The sequence below is a fragment of the Arachis hypogaea genome, chromosome 12, assembly GCF_003086295.3.
Source record: "Arachis hypogaea cultivar Tifrunner chromosome 12, arahy.Tifrunner.gnm2.J5K5, whole genome shotgun sequence".
In the NCBI taxonomy this organism is placed as follows: Eukaryota; Viridiplantae; Streptophyta; class Magnoliopsida; order Fabales; family Fabaceae; genus Arachis; species Arachis hypogaea.
Genome location: NC_092047.1, coordinates 97300924 through 97325873, shown reverse-complemented (window position 1 = coordinate 97325873; position 24950 = coordinate 97300924). Strand labels below are relative to the sequence as shown.

Here is a 24950-nt window from a genome sequence, read left to right as displayed (position 1 = left end):
TTTGGGTATAACACAAAAATATTTGGATGTATTGTTTAAGAATTTTTGGTGTATCTGTGCTGATAAGTTCTGCATAATTCAAAACTCTTCCTCTTCCTCTTCTTCCTTCTCATCTTCTGCTGCTTCTTCTTTTTTTTTTTTTTCTTATTCATCTTTTCTTTTTTATTTTATCTTCTCAAGTATCTTCTTGTTTTACTCTCTCACCAACACCACCTCCTCCTCCTCCTCTTTTTTCTCCTTTTTTTTTTATTGGAATTTCTTCTCCTTCCTTTTCCTCTTTCTTCCCCATCATCAGTTATCTCATTCTTGAAGATAATGAATAATTCAAGTTCAGATTGTCAATTAAACTAGGACGAAATTGATTATTTTGAATCCAATCAAGTGGCTGAGGTGTGGTTCGATTCTAGTTAATGTTTTCGTTAGTAGTTTATGATTCTGTAGGTGAATAATGTTGTTTTTGTTTGTAAAAATTATTGTTCATCATTGATGATTTGAATTGAATGTAATGTAAAAGTTCTGCATTAAAGAAAATATTTTTCTATATTTGAGTGTAACACGAAGATATTTGTATGTATTGTTTAAGAATTTTCGGTGTATGTGTGCTGATAAGTTCTGCATATACTTCAAAACTCTTCTTCTCCGTCCTCCTCATCTTCCGTTGTTTCTTCTTCTTCTTTTTCATCATCATCATCATCATTTTTTTTTATTCATCTTTTTTTTTCTTGTTTTATCTTCTCAAATTTCTTCTTGTTTTACTCTTTTAACAATAATAAAAATAAAAAAAATCAAACAAAGAAGAAGAAGGAACACATAATGGTACAAAATTACTTGGAAGATGATGAACTTACATTGTTCAACTAAAAGAAAGAAAGAAATAAGAAAAAAGAAGAACAAAAAAAAATATTAGAGAAAATATTTTTCTGTATTTGTAGCAAATCTGGGTGTAACACGAAGATATTTTGGTGTATTGTTTAAAAATTTTCGGTGTATGTATACTGATAAGTTCTGCATAATTTAAAACTCTTCCTCTTTCTCATTCTTCATCTTCTGCTGTTTCTTCTTTATTTTCTTATTTCATATTCTCATAATTCTTTTTGGGAGCAAAAAATCAAACCAAAAAGAAAAAAATAAATAATATTGCAAAATTAATAAAAAGAGAAGGAGGAAAAATGTAGCGACAATAACAGTAATAAAAAAATGACAATGAAGATAAAACACGTGAAGAAAAAGAAGGAAAAACACAAAGAAAAAAGAAAAAAGAAAAGAAGGGAGAGGAGGAGGAAGAGGAACGCAACTATAAAAATCGTTGAGTAGAACTACAAAAACACACCAAGCGAGCTATGAAAACTGTTGAGTAGCGCGCGTGTTGACACTCGTATGGGTGAACGTCCTTTTTGTTGGATTTGACCCAACTTATATGACTTGTAAACCAGCATATATAAAACCAGCATATATACAGTACTTCTCTAAATAATTTAAGAGATTTGATTAAATTATTATCTAACTACTCGTTACATAAAATAACTACATCTAAGTTTGGACCTTAAATTAATTACTCCAAAATTTTATAAAAAATTTATGATTTTTTTTTTCTATAAAAAAGCGTTACCTCTCAACTCTGCAGCTCTGGTCGCATTTCACGATGGTAGACCTTGGTCCTTGCTTAAGCGGTTGAAGGCAAGGCTTTGTCCCACTTTGACTACGGTAAAGGTACAATGAGAATCACAAGAAGGTGTGCGCGCGCAAACCTCTTCAGTTTGTTTCCCCCTGTTCTATCCCGCAGGCTCTACCATCTTCCTCCTTCACCCATTGTTAATGTCGATGATGCTGTTGCCTCTTTCACCGCCCTTCTCAACAACCCCAATCCACCTTCTCAACTCGAATTCAGTAAGATTCTTTCTTCTCTTGTTAAGATCAAACAATGCCCCACTGCTGTTTCCCTTTTTTGGCAAATGGAAAATCGGGGAATCATTCCTAGCCTTATTGCACTCAATATATTGTTGAATTGTTTCTGCCATTTGGGTCATATGGACTCCGCTTTTTCTGTTTTGGGTAAGATTATCAAGATTGGTTATGAATTTGATGTTATAACTCTAACAACACTCATCAAAGGGTTCTGTATAAACGGCAAGGTTAGGGAAGCATTAGCGTTTCATGATAGGGTAAGAGCGCTAGGGTTTCAGCTCAACGAGGTCAGTTATAACACTTTGACCAATGGGCTTTGTAAAATAGGGCACACAGGAGCTGCTGTTAAGTTGCTAGAAAAATTGGAGACACAGCCGGTAAAACCTAATGTAGTACTGTACAATACTGTCATCGATGCGCTGTGTAAAGATGGGCTTGTAATTGAGGCAAGCGAGTTGTTTTCTAAGATGATTTCAAGGGGGATTTCTCCTGATGTCATCACTTATAGTTCCCTAATTCTTGGTTTTTGCATCATAAGTCGATTAGATGAAGCTGCTCAATTGCTTAATGAAATGGGGAAAAAGGGCATCGAGCCCGATGTATATACCTTTAGTATATTGATAGATGCATTGTGTAAGGAAGGGCGAATCGACGAAGCACAAAGTGTGTTGGATAGGATGTCAGAAGGAGGCCATAAGCTGAATGTTGTCCCTTACAATGCTCTAATGAATGGATACGTCATAAGAAATGAAGTCAATAAGGCAGCTGAGTTATTTGATGATATGATGAAAAGTGGTTTGGTTCCTAATGTTAGGAGTTACAACACTATGATCAATGGATATTGTAAGAATAAGAGAGTGGATAAAGCCATAGAACTCTTTAAACAAATGCGTCACAAAAATTTGGTTCCTGATATTGTAACATACAATTCTCTTATTGATGGCATGTGTAAATCACGAAGAATTTCCTGTGCACTGGGTCTTCTTGCTGAGATGCATGATAATGGTCAGTCTCCTAGTTTAATAACTTTCAATATCGTGATAGATGGTTTGTGCAAAGTCCAACGTGTTGATGAGGCAATTGCGTTATTCCGACAGATTCTTGACAAAGGGATTAGTCCGGATGTGTACACGTACAATACTCTTCTTGATGGGTTGTGCAAATGTGGAAAATTAAACGATGCAAAAGAGTTTTTTCAACATCTTTTGATCAACAACTCTCGTCTAGAAGTTAGGACTTATAATATTATGATCAACGGACTTTGTAAAGAGGGGTTATTTGATGAAGCGATAACCTTACTCTCAAAAATGGAAAGCAATGGTTACCTGCCTGATTGTGTAAGTTATGAAACAATTGTTTATGCTCTTTTTGACAAAAATGATAATGAAAGAGCAGAGAAATTTCTTCGTGAAATGATAAGTAGAGGTTTGCTAAAGATAGAGAAGGTGAGACAAATTATGTCCTATATGCTTCATTTAATATTTACTTTGTTTTTCTCTTTTGAAAAGTTCATGTTTCTTTTTCCAGTTTTCCTTCTCCAGATGTTGAACTATATATTGCCTTCAATGTTGAATTTGGTGTTCAAATTCTAATTATTTACATTTGTACATTGGATTCAGTGACTTTATGGTATTTCCATTTAATTAAGATGATGATATTCTTAACTCTTTTTTAAGTAATTCTAATTACTTACGAAGTCCTTGGTAATTGATATTGTGAGGCTGTTTCAGGTCATCCAAAATAATATCTAATTTCTCAAGTGCTTTATCCTTTTTGTGTTTGAAATCTATCACAATATTAATCCCATGATTTGGCATGTGAATTCAATAACATGATACCATGTAACTTATTTCAAAAATCTTGACTTGCTTTTATGAATTATATACAATAGAAACAAGTGTGTGCCTCGTGAACTTTTTTCCCCAAACAATGTATGATTTTGCACCATCAAAGGTTGTTGCTGATTTTGGTTGAAATAATTTTTGGAAGGGTCTTTTTGTTTATTATTCTTTTTTAATTTATTTTTAACAAACAATGCATACTTATGTTAGTACTGGCTTGCAAATTGGTCTTAGTTATAACACTAACTGAATTCATGCATGGTTTCATCTTAATATGATTCTGCAATCTGCACATATATGTTCTTAAAGTTTTATGTGTTTTTTCTTTAAATGATTTCTATGTAGGATTGCAAGACTACGATTCCAGTGGAAGTGGATCGGATCCTTAGAACATCCAAAGGAATCCAATGACGTTGACAGTTCTCATATTTTCATCGTCTCAGATGGATATTCGAAACATATGTGAAAAATATCTTTGATCATAAGGTTATCAGCTTCAATATATGAAGGTCAGTATTTGGTTGAAGAAATTGGCTTGCATAGAAACATTATTTCTGGCCACTGCTCTTTTTTAGCTAACCAGGCCTTAACCTGCTGGTATCCTCTAGGCGGAAGTTAACGCCTAATTCCTGAACCCTCTGTGTTCACCTTTTAGGAGGTATGGGGGGCTGCTCATCAAACGCTGTTGCATAAATGCCACTCCTAAAGATCGAACCAGGACATGACAGTTAAGCAATTCAAGCAACTACTACTTTTGCTAGGTATTGTGATTCTTTTTGCTGGTCACTGCTAACCTGCCGTTGTTAGTATTTTGTGCTCTCTTTGTATCAGTTTTCTTCTAATCCTGTTTCTGAATTAGTTAAATTTTGGAGAGACAGATTCAAGGGAATTCTGCACCTTCACTGTAATAATGCTTGACGCAAAACTTTTGTTGTTCTTAATAGTAATAAGTAATTGATTTATTAAGCAATATGTAGGGTTTTTGGGTTTTGTAAGCCGTATCAAAAATGTTGGTTAAGCTGCTTTATGATCTTGAGTAGAATACTTGCGAACTGGAGGAATGCTGGATTCGCAGCTGATCTGACCGGAAACTTCGTCTTCCTTTTTTTCAGGTACGACATCAGAGATATCAAAGTACCGGCATTGTTGGATCGTTTCTTAGATTATGAAACTGCTTTCTGTTTTATGCTTGACGGCAAAGCATTAATGTAATCAAATATTTTGGAGATTGTGATGTTATCTTAAGCATCCTAGGCATGTGGTAGCTTTAGCAATGTAACCAACAAAATTCATGAGAAGGGAGGTTGATGGTTTTTCTCTCAAGTGAGATTTGTACAGTTTCAGAATGGCCTAAAGAAAAACCTCACGCTTGCTACTTTTCAGTTTCATCAGCTCCACATGTGGCCTTCACAACTTCTTCTTTGACTCATCCTAACTCCTCTATCTTTTTTCGAGATTGGTATTCATCCTGTCTCCATGCTAAGTATCTTAGGTTTGGTGCACAAATAATATTTGAATGGACCTCCACTTATATTCAATATTTTAATATCTTTTATTTCAGAAAATTTTAAGGATTAATAGTCAAATTAGTCAGATAAAATATTTTTTAAATGTTTTTTAAAGATTTTATTAATCAAATTGGGCTTTTAACAATTACAAATTAACTATATTAATAATTTCCGTCAATGATTAATCACATGGAATGTTAATTGATAGTATACACGACACTTAACATGTTTAATAACCAAATATATTTATGAAAATTTATCAATTTAGTTGTTAGGTTATATTAGAAATAGAATTTTATATAATTAGGAAAAATTATTAAATTAATAGATTTTCATAAACACATTTTATTAATATTTAAAACATTAATCGTTGACAAAAATTGTTAATAAGAAGACTGAAAAATAAATATAATTAATTTTTAATGGATCAATTTAATTTAAAAAAATTTTTAAAATAAATTTAAAGAATATCTTATCTATCCGAAATTTTAACTTCCCTTAAAATTAATATTTCTCTAGACATACCAATCCATTTGGCAGTATTTGAATATTTGTGTTGAGATTAGGCTAGGCTGCATTTTGTTTAGTATTTGCATTAATCCATTGTAGCTATACTAAAGATCCAAAATTTTGTTTCCGGGCCTTGCTAACGGCAGTTTTTATACAAATTAAGGAAGCAATAGAAAATATTTCGACCAATACACTCGTCAAATGAGAACTTTTTCTTTTTTATGTAGTATTATTAGGTATAAAATTTTTTATGATGAATCAAATTACGTGTTAAACACTGTTATGGTTATTTATAAAACGTTATTGAGGTTTTGTGTTTCTATAATTAAAATAATATTTATTAACAAAATGTCAATGACGTTTTATATTTTAATAATTAAAATTTTTTTTATTACAAAACGTCAATGACATTTTGTGCTACTATCATAATCATATAAAATACTAAAATGATTAAATATTTTTGTATTTTACATTAAAATTATTCATATATAAAAATTTTAACCCGTCAAATGATTAGTTAATTTATCTGTTTAAATAAGTGTCAATAATTTAAATTTGAAAAAATTCTATTTCTCTCTCATGAGAGATGTTAAAATGATACTCCTCTCTCTTCTATTTTTAAGATGTACATTCTCCTCCTTTGTAACTTTTAAAAAACTTCCTGTTTAATCCATTTTAAATTTTTTGTGTTAACTAATGTTAACTTTATCTATTTTTCAAAAAAAAAATTTATTTTTTATCATTAAATTTTACTTAACAAAATACTCTTTAATAAATTATTTTTATTGATTAAATTGTAATTTTACTAAAATATTTTTTTAAAAAATTAATAATTAAATTATTTTTTTCTAAGATATCTTTCAATAATTTTTTAATTTTGTAATTTTATCAAAATTTTTATTAACAATTATAGTTATATTTTTACTATTAATTTTTTAATATCAATATATATTAAATTAAAAAATCTTAGTAAGATTATTTTTCGATATCAAAATTTAATAATTAAAAATTATTGAACGCTATGTTAGAAAAAATAATTTAATTATTAAATTTTAAAAAATTATTTTAGTAAAAATACAATTTAATCAATCAAAAAATAATTTATTAAAGGATATTTTGGTAAGCAAAATTTAATGATAAAAAAATAATTTTTTTAAAGAGTATTTTTGTAAAAAAAAAAAAGATTTTTTCTTGAAAAATAGATAAAGTTAATAGTAGTTAACACAAAAATTTTAAAATGGATAAAAAATGAGGTTTTTTAAAAGTTACAAGAGAGAGAAATATATATTTTACAAATAGAAGGGAGGGAAGTGTTATTTTAGCATCTCTCAAAGGAGGGGAGTGAAATTTTTTTTTTAAATTTTGCTTTGTGTATGCAACAATTTATTGTTTAATAACAAATTTTTAAATAAAATATAAATTTATAATGAATCAATTATTAATTTATTAAACTTAAAAATACCATAGAAAACAAAAAAAAAAATTAGTTTAAAATCGAAGGTGTTTTTATCTTTCATTGTATTGAATGCATCAAGAATTTGAGAAATTTCTATTATTATTTTATTAACAAATTTTTTAGCATACTTAGTTTTTATTCCTTTCCTGTTTTACTTGGTGAATACTTTTATAGAGTTTTTATTGTATAGATTGTATAGATTTTTTAAAATTTTCCAAAAAGTGAAATGTGTCGTTTGAAACTTAAATTTCCTTTTGTAATTGATAGATAATTATTAGATATAGTAAATTAATAACAATTATAAAACATAACTTTATGAAGTAATAAAAAAAAGTTACATGACCACAACCTACAATGGGTTTATTTGGGTAAATTTATAAAAAAAAAAATTTGAGTTATCTTTTTTTGGAAGATTTTATAGAAAAATAAAAATAATTTTATATTCGGATATCTCATACGAAAAGATCTTTTTATTTATAAATTATGTTTGGATATAACAATATAAAAGTATTTTTATTTATTTATTATGTAAAAAATATTTTTTTAAGAAAAAAAGTATTTTAAAATAATATGTAAACTGTAACCTCTCAAAAAATATTTTTTCAATTTTTTTAGTATTTTCATTTTTACTATTAGGAATTTAACAAACACGCTAAAAAATAAAAAATATTTTTATTAACTTAATGACACCCAAATAAACACAATACAAACTTTTTTTTATATAAGTGAAAAATTCATATTTTTCAATATATATAGTTTTTGAATTTTTTTTACAATTTTAAACATTATCACTATTTCATAAAAAAAATGCCCATATCTTCCCAATAAATTTCAGTTTTCATATATTCTTTCTTCTTTTCTCCAAAGATAAATTCATTAAATGGCTAGTGAACATATAATTGTTATTTATCCAAATGAAACAATACCACATCAAAATAATGGTGCACATTTTGAAGGCAATGATATTGTTATGCATACTTAGCAGTTGCATTCGTTGACAGAGTTTAGAAATATGATTTTGGTCAATATTGATATACTTGGAATTAAGTACGTTAAAAGAATTGGTTATTTGTATTTCATTGGATGTCCTATGTTAAAGGATGACAATCACTTGTGAACTATGTTCAATTGCCATAGAAAGATTGTGATTGAACAAGTAATAGAACTTTGCATTGAGTTTGTGGACATTGGTAATAGTTCATCTTCCTCATGTTCAGTCCCAATAGATTATGCGCCAAGACCTAGTTAGGCGAGAATAACTGAATCCCCTACAAGAATTTGCTCTTCTCCCCCAATGGCCGAATCAATGCTGATTTGGTTTTTGAAGAGTCCGAGTCAAACGAAGAGCAGATCCAATTTAATACAACATATGACAGAACCCTATGAGTAGTATATGCATCTCCCGAAATCAGTAATCAATGAGATTTATCTAACATGTATGCTTACACTGGATTTATCTTTCACCAGAAGTCTACCGATCAATCTCAATATGTAATAAGGCTCATGCTGCTGAAGCACATTTGATACAGCGTCAGCAGACATCTGTCTCAAGCGAGTCTTTAATCACGTCATTTTAATGGCAAAAGACTCGGCTTGCTGCACACCCTCCTGTGGTTCCCGACTCAGAGGCAACGTTCCAAGCGCCTCATGAACCATCTCCCATGTTTCGCGACCATAATGAGTCTGAAAATCACAGTTGTAACCACCAACTGGCTCCCCATGCATCTGCCAGCCAAGGTGAAGCAATATCTTAAAGGGTGATGGTACACTCACTTCATGTCATGTGAAACAAATGGGTCTCTAGACATTATTTCTCAACAATGGCCGATAGGAATAAGTTATCAAAGTGAAAATCTCTAGCTCGTGTCACATGGGCAAAACCAGCCTCCTTTAAATAAGGCAGTAGTGCATTAGGCGATCCCTCCACTCCCAAGACTCTATTCCTCTTCGGATATAGGACCCACCGACTCTGTATAATTTCGACATTAATAAGCACAACTTTAAACCACTACTATAATAAGACTTATTATGTAAAATATTTCTAAAAATCTATCAACCATAAATCACTATTTATTTCATCCATAATGATCTACAACAATTAGCCTAAATCCCAATATTTTCATATTAGATTTAGTTTAAATAAAAAAAACCATACTTCAAAAACGTAAAATATAAATATGTCTCTCTAATTTAAATATTTATAACGGTCGATACCCTAATATATTCAAATTATCCTAAACTGTTAACTACTAACTAAGCAATTAACAACTATAATGATGTTACTATATGCATATTAAGATATAATATAACAATAAAAAAAACTTAAGTTTTAACCTGATCATCAATGTGGCCCTTAATGTGTCTCCCTACATTTAAATGATTGATGTCACTACCACGAGTCATTACAACATAATCTTTATTTTTCCCCACCACTTCTTTTTTTTTTCTCATTCTTTTTCTTTTTTCTTTCTCTCAAGTCAACTTTGGTGCAAACTTAAACAAATATTTGAAAGTGTAAGCACAAACGATACCTGCAATGTTATATAGTGGTCTTTCCTATTTCGCAAAAAATAATTGCACAATAGTTAAAACAATTCTCTTCCTCTTTGGTCTGAAAAGGATTGCACAATTGCACTCTTTTATTATTGTGCAGACTTGACTACAAAATAGACTTTGCCAGTGAAATTGTGAGATAATTTTTAAAAGAGTAAAAAATTTAAAACTGAAATAAATTAGTAAATATAAAATTTTTTATTTATATAAAAAAGCTTGTACTTTAGGCATTACTAATGTTATGTACTTGTTATTTTTTGTTTGCTTTTTCTAATTATTTTTTAATTGTTTTAAATTTTAATAATGGATTCTTTTTGTTTGTGATATTATATTAGGCCTTTTTTAAGGAAAAAAATATTTTAATATTTTAGAATTTTTAAATTATTTTTTTTTATTTATTAAACTATTTTTAGACATGACTAATGTTAGAGGGTCAATAAAAATTATTTTTTTAGCCAATAATGTTTAAAAGCGTAGGTTAAAAGTATGTTGTCAGATTGTTAGACTAAAAAAATTGGATTAATGACTAAAATATGGGTAAAAAATAATAAATTCTGCTGATTCTCGAATTTTTTTCTTTAGACATTTTAATAATAATATATTTTAATGAGTTATATTAGATTTTTGTTGTTATACAACATTATTTTAAGATTTTAGAATTTTTAAATTAAAAAATTATAATGAATATTATCAACATACCAGTATTTTGTAATTATGGCTAATGGTTAAACTAATCTGTGAAAAGTGAAGCGTTCTCTAAATTCTTTTTCGAAAAATTTTATCAATCAAATTAATTCTCAAAAGATTACAAATTAATTACCTATGTCCTTCCATTACTCCATTAATCGTTTTGTTAACGATTGATGATGTAAAATATTAATTAACTGGTAACATACAAAATATCTAACAAGTCCAATTGAACGTTAAGAAAAAGAGTTTATATAATTGTGATTTGAGATTAAATTAATAAATTTTCATGGATATATTTAGTCAACTTCCAATCAAACATGTTTTTTATTCTATATGTTGTAAGTTAACGTTCTACAATTTGACTAATGACTTATTTTTTAAGGACTAGTATAACTATCAATATTTTGTAATTATTTCATATATTTTTGTTTAAGACATGGATTCTCACCTGACCTGCAACCCATACAGAATCCAATCTAATTATTCTACTCCTAAATTTAGACACCAATCCGCTAATTATTCTACTCCTAAATTCACTAGAATCTGGAGAGGTGTCTCGAGTCACGAGTCCATTCAAGAGAGATTCCTAGCAATAACCCCGATATCCACCACTTGTCACTCCTCTCGGTTGAGAACCTAAAGGTAATGGGCATTTGATTAAAATCAATATTTTTTAAAGTAAAGAAGTTGGTATAGTAATAAAGTAAGTAATTAATTACTTTTAAATTAAGATAGTGGACACATATTTCATGAAAGTTACATAATTAACAGTAATTAATTTTTTAATTTATCATTTTACTAACTTTTTCAGTTTAAAACATTTAAATCCATATGATTGAAGACTACTGATGAGTGCTAAGAACCGGTTTAAAAATTTACAAGTTAAAAAATACAAAATTTATTGTAGATAGCTCTAAACCGGAATTTAACACTCTCAAAATTTAATTAAAATGTCACAAATTTCAAAATAATTATAGAGAGTTTAATCCTAAGTCGTTCTCTCTTAAAATCACAATCGAGTACATTATTATTGGATATAGAAAAATCGAGTGTTTGATTGTAATTAACAGAAATGTAAAAGCAGAGAATATAAAAGCATAATTAAAAATTAAATAGCCAAGAGATTAGACTGAAAAGTAATCAAGGCAATTAACTAGAAGAGAAGAAAGAAAATTCAAGTTCAAAAAGACTTTGGCAAGAATTAAGTGTTAAGGATCACTATTCTCGTCATTAACCACAATATGACAATTACAAAGAGTAAACTCAATTCATCAATTTCTATAAATTGAAGAAAGTCAATTAAGCCTAACTGACCTTAATCTATAAGTCCTAACCAACTTACTAATTGAATTAATAGAAAACTAGCATTAGATTAATTACTATCTCTAAATTATTAATCAACTTGGACATTAATGACTCAAGTTCATCCAAGTTCTCAACTCAAGCCAAGAATGCAAAATCTACTCTATAACTAGTTCAATCATTTTATCAAATACCTAGAATGCATATACATAAAAATTCATAAATTGTAATAATTAGTAAAATCTACAACTACCCAATTCAAAAAAGTAATAACATCAACTCAAATAAGAAATAATAAAGCATAAAATATCAAATTCATTCATGAAAAATATAAATTCAACAAGTCAACAAGTGTTCATAAACTAAAAATAGAAAAATAGAGGAAGTAACAAGAAATTCTAAAAAATTAGAGTAGCAAAACAAAAAATTATAAACTAAAAATTATAATTAAACAAGACTAAAACCTATAACTAAAGAAAAATTCATATGAAATCCTTTAATTCTAAAGAGAAGTTGAAACTTCTGTTTCTGAAATTCAAGGTCATAAACCCTAAAAAAAGAGGAAAAAAGTAGTATATGATGTGTTGTGTGTTGTCCCTTCAAGACTTGACTTTAAAATATCATCTTATATAATTGTTGGAGATATTTAAAGAGCCTAAAATGTGAATGCACGTGTTTTATTAATTAAGTGATAAAATAATGTTCACGTGAGAATCTCACTTAAGCAACAAAAAAAAAATCGTGCTTAAGCAAAAAATTATGCTTAAAGAGAACTTCTAAACAACTGCACTTTCAAAATGTTTCTTGAATTTGTTTATTCGTTTTATTCTTTTTGAATCTTTAAGACTGTTGATACACTTTAACCTTGAAAACACTTAAAAAAATTTTATTACGGCATCAAATGGCATAGAAAGAGATTAAAAAAGCTAATAATTAGAAGCACGAAAAATATATTTTTTATACACAAATTCATCATAAGTAAAATTCGAAAAACTCAATTAATTAAACTAAAATCGTGTAAGTAATTAATTGATAGACTCCATATTTTTTAACACAATTTAGAATAAATAAATGGAATTTATCAATCTCCCTACATTTAAATACAAATATGACTTCATGATATAATGCCAATGACAATATGACAAAGAGGATGAGGGATGTCAACCATGATAAATGTAAACCACTTACATTCATTAAATGCTAACTACTTAATTTTTTCTACTATTGACATGCGGTGGGTTAGAACCAATTAAATTTTTAAAATATAGTAAAGCAAAGAGGACAAAGGTATAATATCAAACAATTCCATTCTATTAATCAATTAAGTTATAAAAGAAGTACAAACTTGCAAGAAAATATTTTATGATAGGTGGAACATAGAATTGAGCACTTGAGTTTTTATTGGATGTATTTACTCAATTATGACTTTAGTGTATAGGACTAAATCACTCAATTCTCTTTTAACATTGTATTTCTAAAATTTGTTCTTCTTTAAACAATTAACAAAAATCTAATGCATGCATACAATTATCAAAAAAAATTTAGAAAATTGTAATGAGACTAAAGTCAAAATGATATATTTGATTAAATAGACTAAAAATTTAAATCTTTGATTAGTTTAGACTTTTACTTAACCGACAATAATCTTCTTAATTCTAATGCAAAATCCTATTACCCATTGTATTTTTTTCCATGTTTCACTTTTCATACATACACACGTATGTATTCTCAATTAATTCACATCACATATACACTTACTTCTAAAACTTTCATTCGGACAAATATTTATCCCCTTTTAAGTTTTTTTCATTATGAATATATACGTTATATATTTTTTAAAGATAAATGTATATGATTGAAGTACTTAATGCATGTGTGTATCTAATTTTTAAAATTTTTAATAAACTCAAAATATATATTTTTTTTATCGAAGTTTTTAAATTCTCCTTTCCCACGCTCACATGATGCTATCACTACTAGCCTAAGTTAAGTAAAAGTCAAATTAGGAACATTTATGGTATTTCACTTATGAGTAGCGTTATGCTAAAAATTATAAACAAAAAAATTTATTAGGCTCAAAATTGGTTAATAATGATAGATGAATAATGTAAGGTTATTTGACTAAGTGAGCTTATATGAAATAATGTCATCAATCATATAAATACGTACATATACGAAATATTACACATCAAGAATTAAATAAGTAAAAAATTATAATTATAGAAAAAACAACACACATACATAAAAATGAAATAATTGTTAAAAGTATGCAACCACACATTAATGGCTCAAATCTCATTAGGTTATGTTCTAGTTCTAATCTATGTTTAACAATCTTTCTTCAGTCAAATTTAATGAAATGCTTTAACTCAAATTAATGGGATACTCTAAATTTTTTAAAAAGACTTATTATTCTAATCAAGTAATATAAAAAATTTAAAATAAAAATAATTAGAAATAAATCTAAAAGACATAATAATAATAATAAGAATAATATACAAGTGTTTAGTAGAAAATTTGTTTACAACAGATGATGCCGATCTATACTCCTCATACTTGAATTTTGTACGGTCTACTATGCGCTCATTACGATTAAAGGGTCAACAGTGGCTCTACAAATCTCCATCTTCAACTAGTGGATCCTTAAACAGCTTGGACTGGAGCGCATATATGTCTATCGCCTGACTCTCATCCTCCATTTTTTGCTTTCTTTTTCTTTTTTATCACTCATCTTAATTGAAAGGGAAAAGAAAAACATGTGAAACTAAAATATACAGCAAAATAAAAACCCTTCTAAGTGACATAATAATATGGGCATACTTAATCATACAAGAAAATAATCCTATTATTAATTCTAAACAATTAAAAATTTTAAATCACTTAGTATATTTATCATATTATGCCTAATCATAAATAACTATTCCAAATTACATGGTAACTACAACATGTAATTGAGAATTAACAATATTTTTAGAGGCAAAGCTTATACTAAGGCACATTTATCGAGCACCGAGTGCGCATAAAAATAAACAAGAATAAATGTGCACAAACAAGTGATTCAAGCCTAACAATGTACGATAACAATATTAATATAGAAGCAAGTATTGTTTCTAAAGATTGAAACAATTTTTTTTTATCAAGGATTCTTTGAGATATTCTTAAAACACAATTTTTTTTAACAAAGTATAAAAGAGACATCCTAACATATATTTTCACCCTAAAGCAAATTGCAATACAAAATTAAACAAATTTAACATAGCATTAAACAAATATAATGTAAAAGAACTTAAAACATGAAAAAAACTAAAAAACACAAAAGGAATGGAAGATTTTACCATGACAGGTGTCTTCTACTTAATATTTTTATTTATTATTCTTAAGTTGGACATAGATAAAATTCTTGCCATGATGGCTTGTGCTTGAATTTATCTTTAAATTTTCATTAATATTTGATATGTTTTATAAGATCCCAAGTTATGTGTGCCAAACTTTGAAGAATTCTAACATAAGTAAAGAAGAGTCTCCAAAATTGTTTATTAATGAATTTCATTTCGGGATTCCAAAATTTATAAGGCAATTCACCTTTTTGTTTCTCATGTTGCTTCCCTTAAAATTTTCAAGGATCTAATTATTTGTTTGAACTCCATATCATAGTCTTGGTTTTCTTGAATTAAGCTTTGCACTATTTTTGGATGTCAAATTTTAACTTTTCACCCTTATTGAATCTTGATTTATGTTGCCACTTAACGTCCAATTTCTTCTTGCTTAGCATCTCAAAAAGAATTCTAAGTTGATCATCTGTTTTCAATACGACATATTGATGTGGGCCAAAAAAATTATGGAGAAAAAAGTTACATGCTCAAATTGTATTTTGAATGATGGAAACTTAGAAAGAGAGAATTTCAATAGGTATGCCCTCGTAGTTTCTACCTTTTTTTACTTTTGTTCATCGATTTCTAACTCTTTGCAAGCTTCTTCAAGTTTCATCTCTTGTTTGTCAACTTTCTTCGAACTTTTCTTCATATCAAGAGATATATCCATTAGAGGGTGTGCACATTTCTTTCTAATAGAATCTTTACTTTGCAATGGTGAAGGGATAACAAAGTATTCATTGTTAAACTTGCTTATTATCTCAACTTGTTTCAAGTGTTCAATCACCTCCTCACGGTTAATGCACTCAACAGTCTCATCTTTGAGCAATGAATCCTTCAATTCCTTCTTTTCTAATTGAGAATGCAAGATTTTTTTTCACACTAGTGTGTTCGATTGACTCTATTTCCTTACATATGTCTAATGGTAGTACAATAGAAGAGATGATAAGTATGCTTATAGTAATTCGGTCCATTAATTTTTTAAGGTAGCTCAATTGCTCATCTCGTCCTTTGATGATAGATTTGAGCTTTTTTTTTTCTTGGATTAATGGTTGAAGAGTTTCTTCCATCGAGGATTGTAGAAAAAAAGAGGGTTGATAATATTAAAAAAAGTCATAGTGTATGAGAAGTAGTTCATAAAAGTAAGAATATTGAGGTGATGTATATAGAGGTTGTGATTCTAAAGGTAGTTGTTTATGAGGCTCAAAAGGGTGGTGGTAAGGTCGATATGGATTTGGATCCCATGTAGGTATTTGGTGGTGATGGAATGTGGATTGAAGGTATTGTTGAGGATGAAAGTCATAGAAATATGGTGGTTAAGGTTCACAAAAACTACCACAGCCATTGGCCTGGTATACACCATGGATTAAACAAAACTAAAATCTATAATTAAAGAGAAATTCATAAGAAATCTTTGAAATTCTAAAAAGAATTTGGAGCTTCTCTTTTTAGAATTCAAGATCCTAAACCTTAACAACGGAGAAAAAATGAGTATATAATATGTTGTATGTCTCACCCTCAAATCTTGGATTTAAAATATCATCTCACACAACTACTGTTGAGATCCCTTGGAGAGCCAAAACGTGAATGTACGTGCTTCATTAATTAAGACATGTGAAATTGACCTCGTGCAGGCAAGAATATAATGCTCACGCGAGAGTATCGCTTAAGCGAGAAAATTGTGCTCACGCGAGAATCTCACTTAAGCATGAAATCGTACTTAAGCAAGCTTCCGGATAGCTACACTTTTGAATTGCTTCTTGACTTCGCTTCTTTGCTCCATTTTTTCGATCTTTTTAGATCGTTGATACACCTTAACCCTGAAACAGTTAAAAAAACTTTATCACGACATCAAATGACATAAAAAGTAATTAAGAAATTAATAATTAAAAGTACGAAAAGTATATTTTTTACACACAACTTCATCTAAAGCAGTGTTCAAAAAATTCAATTAATTAAACCAAAATTATATACATTAATTGATAAATTTCATACTTTTTAACACAATTTAAAATGATCAAATAAAATGTATCAACCACTTGTATTTGATTTTTTTTGTGTCACTTGTAATTAATTTTTTTGTACATATAAAAATTTTAATTAATTTTAATGTATATTAAAAAAATTTTAATATAACCTTGTATCAACTATCAAGTATCAACGATACTTTTTGAGAGAGTACTAGGGAGTACAAGGAAGAATGAGCTCTGATTCCACCTTTTCCGATATCGATAAACGCTCGTCGTCGAAGGAGGATTAGTGTCAAGAAGCACGAAAAAACGGTAAAAATGAATGAAGGAGACAAAGAAATACAAGGAATGGAAGACGTTGTGGAAGAAAAAAGAAATGAGAAACCAAAGAAAGCGGGTGAAATCATGAACCAGGCAGCAAACAATTGTAATTTAGAGGCACACAAAACACCTAGAAGATCCTACCGAGACATGGTAGTTGAGAATGGCTTTAGCAAATTGAATCCATAAGAAATTGTGGAGATGGTTTCGGAGGACTACATCTCGGAAGACCTTGGATTATATCTACTCATGGAAGACCCAGCTTCCTTCAATCATAAGCCTACGATTGAGCTTTCTCTAGAAGAGTACAAAGACTGGTGCAAGTCTTGGAAACTCTCTTTAATTGTGAAGCCTCTTGGCAAGGTTCTCAATCTTCAAGCACTTGACAGATGGGTGCAAAGACGATGGGTCAAAAAGGGATCCATAAGGGTCATGGATCTCGAAGGAAATTTTTTCTTGGTCAGATTCACAGATCAAGATGACTATTCCCATGCGTTTTTTGAAGAAACTTGGATGATAGCTGACCATTATCTCCTTGTTCAGAGATGGAGACCTCTATTCATTCCTCGAGAGATGGATGTCCAGAAGGTCGCGATATGGATTCGGATCCCTAACCTCCCAACTGAATTATATAATAAATATTTCCTATAGAAAGTGGGAAAGGCTCTCGGCACGATGCTCAAGGTGGATGATCTAACATCTATCCACTCTAGAGGAAGGTTCACAAGAATATGTTGAAATCGATTTAGAAAGCAAATTATTCCAACTTTTACAGCTCTTGACAGAGATTTTAACATTGTGTATGAAGGTCTACAACAAATTTGCTTTAACTGTGGCCGATATGACCATAGAGTGAAAAACTGCCATGACAAGGTAGCCGGAACCACTAGTAACGGCGGACCTAAGGCGGCTGAGGGCAATAAAACTAGCCATGAAGAACCCAGCAATGGTCTGGAGTCAAGTTAGGAAGTACGAGGTCTGCAACAGGATCCAAAAAGGAAAGATATTTCTATTGTGATTAATCAGAAAACTATCCCACCCACGTCTCAAGAAGTGCAACTAAAAGGGAAGGATTTGCTAAATCACACTACTAATCAGGAGGAAATCAGCACAAATCAAGGAAATAACCCATATGGCCCATGGATACTTGTGAAGAAAAACCAAAGGAAGACGAAGCCTAAAACTGAAAATTCAGGAAAGAAAAAAAAAAAAGAAAGGGTCCACTAATCAAGATTTCAAATCTTGCTGAAGAAAATCAGAAAACAAATTTGAATGCTGAAGAAAGCTAGCCTAACGTCCATCAGGTGATAAAATTAAATGAGAAGAATGACAACCAATAAGTGGGGACCCATGAGAAAGCAGGAACTAAGCAGAAAACCAAAAAAGAAAATCTCACCAAAAAAGACCAGTAAAGACAAAAGAATTCTATTCCCATCATAAAGAGAAAGCATACTACCATTAGTAAGAAGACCCTAGTAGCCTCTAAATATGTCAAGAAACCAGTTCAATATCATAAAATCTTTCAATACACTCTAACTAATCAGGATAGCAATCAACCACCACAAGCAAATAAAAAAGAAAAAGAGGAGCAACATCAAGAATACTGGAGACAATTCTCTTACCTTAACAAGCAAATTTCTAAAATAAATTCTCCAACTAGTTCACGTTGGAGGCCTCCTAAATCTATCATACCACTCAAGCTCTTATTGAAACTATCATGGAAGGAGGGGACAAGAACCAAACCAATATAGAAGAGCATACTAAACCTTTGGACCCAAGAGAGTCTAACAACATGGCAAATAAGGATGCAACCATGAACGATTCAGAACCATAGATGGAGGGAGATGTGACCCCAGATACAGTTATGGTGGGGCAAACCATCAATAACAATCAGGAAGTTTCTTCAACTTTCTTTTTATTGTTTATAATGAATCTGTTAATTTGGAATTGTAGAGAGGTCTCCTCTAAAAGATTTCCTATTATTATTAAGGATTTAACTTGTCGTTACAAACTAAATTTATGTGTTTTACTTGAAACTCATGTGTCAAGATCTAAGGCAGAGAGAATTATCCAGAACCTAGGTTTTGATTCTTGGTGCATTAGCAATGTGGAAGGGTTTGTCGGAGGTATTTGGTGTCTTTGGAATAAGCATGAAAGATGTATTGAACCCATCTAAATTAAGAAACAATTCATTCATATGAAGATAAAAGATACGGAGAATAATTGTTGGTTCTTTACAAGTGTTTACGGGAACCCTCAACCTACAAACGGTAACAACATCTAGAACGATCTCGAAGAGTTAGCTGCTACAACCCAAGGACCATGGTGCCTTGGTGGAGATTTTAACTCCATCATTTCACATGAGAAATCGAAGGGCAGCCATAATCTATCCCAGGATACAAACAGATTTTGAGAATGTATTCAGCATTGCGGGCTCAAAGATTTGGGTTTTTCTGGACCTCCTTTTACTTGGCAAAGGAACCGGATAAAATGCAGACTTGATCGTTTTCTTTGTAACTTGGATTTTAGTGATATATTCTCAATAGTTGGAGTGAAGCATCTCCCTAAAATGAAGTCAGATCACCTACCAACAAGGTTTTGAAAAAAGGACCGGACCGGCCGATTCAACCAGGTTAACCGAAAACCAGTCACCTGGCCAGTTTGGGTGACCCCCAGAACAGTCTTGCAAAAAATCGGTGAAAAAATTGGTCAAACCGATGGTTAATTGGTGAACCAGCTAAACCGATCAATTTTTTAAAGGTACCGATTTTTCACCTTGGGTCCTAAATGGCGTCGTTTTGAGACGCAAAAAAAAAAAAAAAAGAAACCCACATAGATGACCGCCTGACCCGGTAACCCAATCCAACCCAACCCTTTATGCAAATTGGATACCCAATCCCCTTATTCACCAGCCACCACACCTCAACCTAATTTCACTCCCAATTTTCATCAACAACGAAGGTCATTGTCCCTCTCAGTCTATCACAATTGACGCTGTCACCGGGTAGAAGGACCTCCAACGGGCGGATGGAAGGAAGCTGGTCTGGTCTAGTCTACTCGCAGATTGAAACTGCTGCAACGACATCGTCGTCTGAACTTCGAAGCTATTCTGGTTGTCTGGTCAGTGTTGTCTGCTCGTCTGATCGGCGGAAGCTGTTCTTTCAACGTCATGGAAGCTGCTCTGTTCTGTCGCCGTGACCTAGACACCTTCTCTGCTCTCTGCCGCGGTGAGTTTGTATTGGTTTTCAACCAATTCTTTTTTATTTTGTTAATGAACTATATGAATTGATGCAGATTTCTTTATTTAGTTAATTATGTAGATTGATGCAAAGTTCTGTTTCTGTATGTAATGGATGCTGTAATTATTTGGTTAATTTTGGTTAATTATATGGATTGATGCAGAGTTCTGCTTCTTTATTTGGTCAATTTTGGATTATTTGGTTAATTAATTAATCATAGCTATTGTAATTATTTGGTTAATTATATGATGCAGAGTTCTGCTTCGGTATGTATTATCTAATTCTCTGAATTTTGCTGTATGTAATTCATTAATTTTAGTCATTTGTAATGGCTGACCTGCTATATGTAAATTCAATTTTGATTCCTGAATTTTGCTATAAATGACTAATTTTTGTAATGGCTGCTGTATATAGAGAATGTATATTTGTTTAATGTTATTTTTTTTGGTGGTAGAACATTTTGTGTTTGTCATTTATGTGCGTTTTGATTTTCTTTGGTTATAAATTTTGATATTTAAAGTTGTTTATGAACTTTTAGTGATAAATTATGGATACTTTATTATGTGAAATTGTCAAATTGTCAAATTTTATTAGTTTAAAATTTATTGAATTTAAATATTTAAAATTATATATTGAATTTTTTTATAATTTTATTCTATATTTAATTAAATCGGTTCAATCACGATTCGACCTCGGCTGAACCATTGAACCATTGAACCAGTCACTCGATCAGTTCAATGACCGGTCCGGTTCTCGCAACCTTGCCTACCAATCTTATTGGACTTCAATATTTTAAGGGAGAAAAGACGAGATAGACCTTTCAAGCTTCTTGCACCTTGGTTTCTTCATGAAGGCTACAACAACTTAGTGAAAAACAACTAGTGTAAGCAAGGAGACCTTATCTTTAACAGCAATATCTTTACTGAACAAGCTAAAGTGTGGAATAAGGAGGTCTTTGGTTCTATTTTCAAGAAGAAGCAAAAAATCATGTTCAGACTCGACGGTGTCAACCAAAATCTATCCTTCAACAGTAACCCTTTTCTGATAAAACTCCAAAAAGACTTATGGAGGGAATATGAAGCGATTATTGTCCAAGAGGAGAGTTACTGACAGCAAATGTCCAGATGCAAAGTTATCAACTTTGGAGATAAAAATTCAAAGTATTTCCACCAGAAAGCAAATGGCAGAAGAAGGAGAAACATGGTCAAAGCTTTAAAAAATAGCGAGGGTGAATGGACAGATAATGTGGAGGTACTAAAGGACCTAGGAGTATCCTTTTTTAAATCCTTTTATGCCCCTTATAATTATAATTCAATGCTTACAAATTTTTCGATTGAGGGTAGATTTCCTAGATTATCTGAGGCAGACCTAGGCGTCTTCAACAGTAATATTAGTCGTGAAGAGATTAAACATGCAATTTTTAGCATGGGTAGTTGGAAGGCGTCAGGAAGGGATGATCTCCCAGCAAAATTCTTCCAACACTCATGGGATATTGTGGCTGATTCCGTTATTAATTGGGTGCAAATGATTTTTCAGAACCCAGAAGAGATTGCCAAAGTGAATCAGACCCTAATTTCTATCATCCCTAATGTTCCTTCACCAGAGAGTTATGCTCGCTTCAGGCCCATCAGCCTTTGTAATGTCTATTATAAGATTATTACAAAGGTTATTGTTGAGAGGTTGAAACCTAATCTAAACTATATTGTCTCTAACACTTAAGCAAGTTTTGTACCAGATAGGATTAGTACTGGCAACATTTTAGTAGCTCAAGTGATCCACACTATGAGGACAAGAAGAAGTGGCAAAGGTCTCATGGCTATTAAGATCGACCTGGAGGTTCATTATGGATACCCTATGTGACATAGGCATCCCGAAAAACTTAATCAATATTATCATCATTGCATCTCTTCTCCCTCTATGAACCTTCTTTGGAATGGTTTCCCCTCTGAGGATTTCAACCTAACAAGAGGCATAAGGCAGAGAGATCCCCTATCCCCTTATCTCCTAGGAATGGACCTCCCTTGTCTCATTTATGTTTTGTAGATGACCTTGTCTTGTTTGCACAAGCAAGTAAAGAGTTATTAAAGAGGAACTCAACACGTTTTGTGAAGCATCTGGTCAGAAAGTCAATTTAAACAAGTCGTGCATGCTTTTTTCTTAAAATGTTAACCACATTATTAGAGAGGAATTCAGTAGAGAACTTGGCATCCCTCTGACAAGCAACCCTGGAAAGTACCTCAGTGTCCCTCTCATCTATAAGAAGTTTGGGTGGATCCATTTTCAACCTATCCTAGACAAGATGCAAGCTAAGCTTTCGAGTTGGAATTTGCGTACTCTCTCTTTGGCGGGCAAATGCACGCTTGTTTAATCATTACTTTCTACAATTCCAAGTTATACTACGCAAATCATGAAGATGCCTAAAGAAGTCTGCAATCAAATTGATAAAATTTGTAGAGATTTTCTATGGGAGTTGAATGAGGAGGAGAAGAAAATTCACTTAATCAACCGGGACATTGTTTGCAAGCCGACAGAGCTAGGAGGTTTGGGTTTATGTAAAGCTCAAGAATCGAATAATCTTTTTCTTATGAAGCTGGCTTGGGGTTTAATTCATGATGGCCAAGCTTTATGGGTGAAGGTGATGAAGTCCAAATATGGGTGTGGAGACAGCCTCATTCCTAAGGTAATGGACAGGACCAATTGCTCTAATGCTTGGAAAGGAATTGTAAAAGTTTGGAATCAATGTCAAAGCAATCTAATATGGCATATAGGAGATGGGAAAAGCATTGAGTTTTGGACAGCTCATTGGATTCCTAGAATTGCTAATCTTAGTGAACTATCCTTTATTCAAATTGATAAGCACATAAAAGATGATACACTAGATAACTATGCATGGATGTTGGGATTGGGCGAAGATCTCCCGATCTGTCCAGAAGAGGTTACCAACCTGATTCACACTATGAAAGCGCCTCACCCCTCTCTTGGCCTAGACTCTATTCGTTGGCTACCAGACCCGCAAGGTAAATTTTCTATCAAATCAGCCTACAATATTATATATGTGAAAGATGATGAACCTAGTTGAATTTATAAAACTTGTTGGAAAATTAGAGTTCCTCAAAGACTGGGAACATTTTCTTGGTTATTATCTTATAATGTCCTGCTAACTAATGTTAACAGAAGAAAGAGGACTTAAAGACAACGGAAACTTCCCGAGATGCATTGATCACGAAGAAAATTTGCTCCATGTGCTTAGGGACTGCCCTTTTTTCCAAAATATTTAGATAAGCGGCTTGAATAGAGACTATCAGGACCATTTCTTTAGCCAAACTCTCCAAGACTGGTTATATGAAAACCTGAACAGAGTCTCTCCATCTAACAGTGGGACTTCATGGCTTACTTTTTTTCTTACCACTTGCAACATAATTTGAGAAAGAAGTAACGACTAAATTTTTAGACAAGAGAACACTCCATACCAGCAAGTTGCTTAGGAACTTAAAGTAATAGCTAAAAATTACCATGATATTCTTGCTCTTACTGAGAAGAGCAATGACATCCTCCAAGCTTCACACTTTGTTCTGATCGGATGGAAACCGCTAGATGAAGGATGGTACAAGGTCAATGTCGACGGCTCAGTTCTTTAAGCAAGGGATTCGGGTGCGTGTGGCAAGCAAATTAGTGACTCTAAAGGCATGGTTGTGGCAGGATTCATGATGAATATTGAAAAAGTCACTATTACAGCTGCAGAGTTATGAGTCATATACTTAGGTTTCAAGATTACCATTGAAATGAGTTTCAAGAAGGTAAGAATGGAGACGGATTCTACTTATGCAGTGAAGTTGCTGTAGAATAGCTCAACCCCCTCCATGGTTGCACCTCCCTTATTTGAGCCATTAAAGATCTCCAAGCCAACCCCGAAAACTTCAGTGTTAACCATGTTTTCAGAGAGACTAACTTTAGTGCAGATGCTCTGGCGAAGCACACCCACAATCTCCCAGTGGGTGTTCATCATTTCATCACTCCGCCCTCTTTTCTTGCCCTATGTTGGATGATGATAAAAGGAAAGTCATGTTTGCTAGAATTCTAAGAGCTTAGTTTGTTTTTGTTTTGGGCCCTGGAGCTCCCTGTTTTATAAAAAAAAAAAAACTATCGAGTATCAATATACACCTACAGCACATGGCAATAGCTGACACTTGACACTTCAACATGTCATAATTCCATAAGTCACAATATTTGTTAAAAAAAATTTTCATAAAAATAATAAGAACGTGGATAAAATCATAATTGTAA

The 24950-nt window shown here is 31.4% G+C and overlaps 1 protein-coding gene and 1 long non-coding RNA gene across 5 annotated transcripts; both read left to right on the top strand.

Moving 5' to 3' along the window:
* Positions 1-1557: 1557 nt before the first annotated feature.
* On the top strand, positions 1558-5159 carry LOC112727797 (uncharacterized). 4 transcript variants are annotated; one of them, XM_025777696.2, is made up of 4 exons: positions 1558-3350; positions 4092-4255; positions 4402-4507; positions 4859-5159. In XM_025777696.2, the coding sequence occupies exons 1-2, from the start codon at positions 1716-1718 to the stop codon at positions 4155-4157; spliced, it is 1701 nt and encodes a 566-aa protein (XP_025633481.1). In that variant the 5' UTR covers positions 1558-1715; the 3' UTR covers positions 4158-4255; positions 4402-4507; positions 4859-5159. The 4 variants fall into 4 exon arrangements, with proteins under 4 accessions (XP_025633481.1, XP_072065636.1, XP_025633482.1 ...); XM_072209535.1 differs by having other exon boundaries at positions 1587-3242; XM_025777697.3 differs by having other exon boundaries at positions 1587-3242; positions 4355-4507.
* A 15171-nt stretch (positions 5160-20330) lies between these two features.
* LOC112727796 (uncharacterized) lies at positions 20331-24887 on the top strand. The gene is made up of 2 exons (XR_011868765.1): positions 20331-23683; positions 23841-24887. It is a non-coding gene; the product is annotated as an uncharacterized lncRNA (long non-coding RNA).
* Positions 24888-24950: the final 63 nt, after the last annotated feature.

Coding starts and splice junctions, on each gene's coding strand:
- LOC112727797 (XM_025777696.2), top strand. CDS start 1,716: ATGAGAATCACAAGAAGGTGTGCGCGCGCAAACCTCTTCAGTTTGTTT. Junction 3,351..4,091: donor GTTTGCTAAAGATAGAGAAG/GTGAGACAAATT, acceptor ATTTCTATGTAG/GATTGCAAGACTACGATTCC.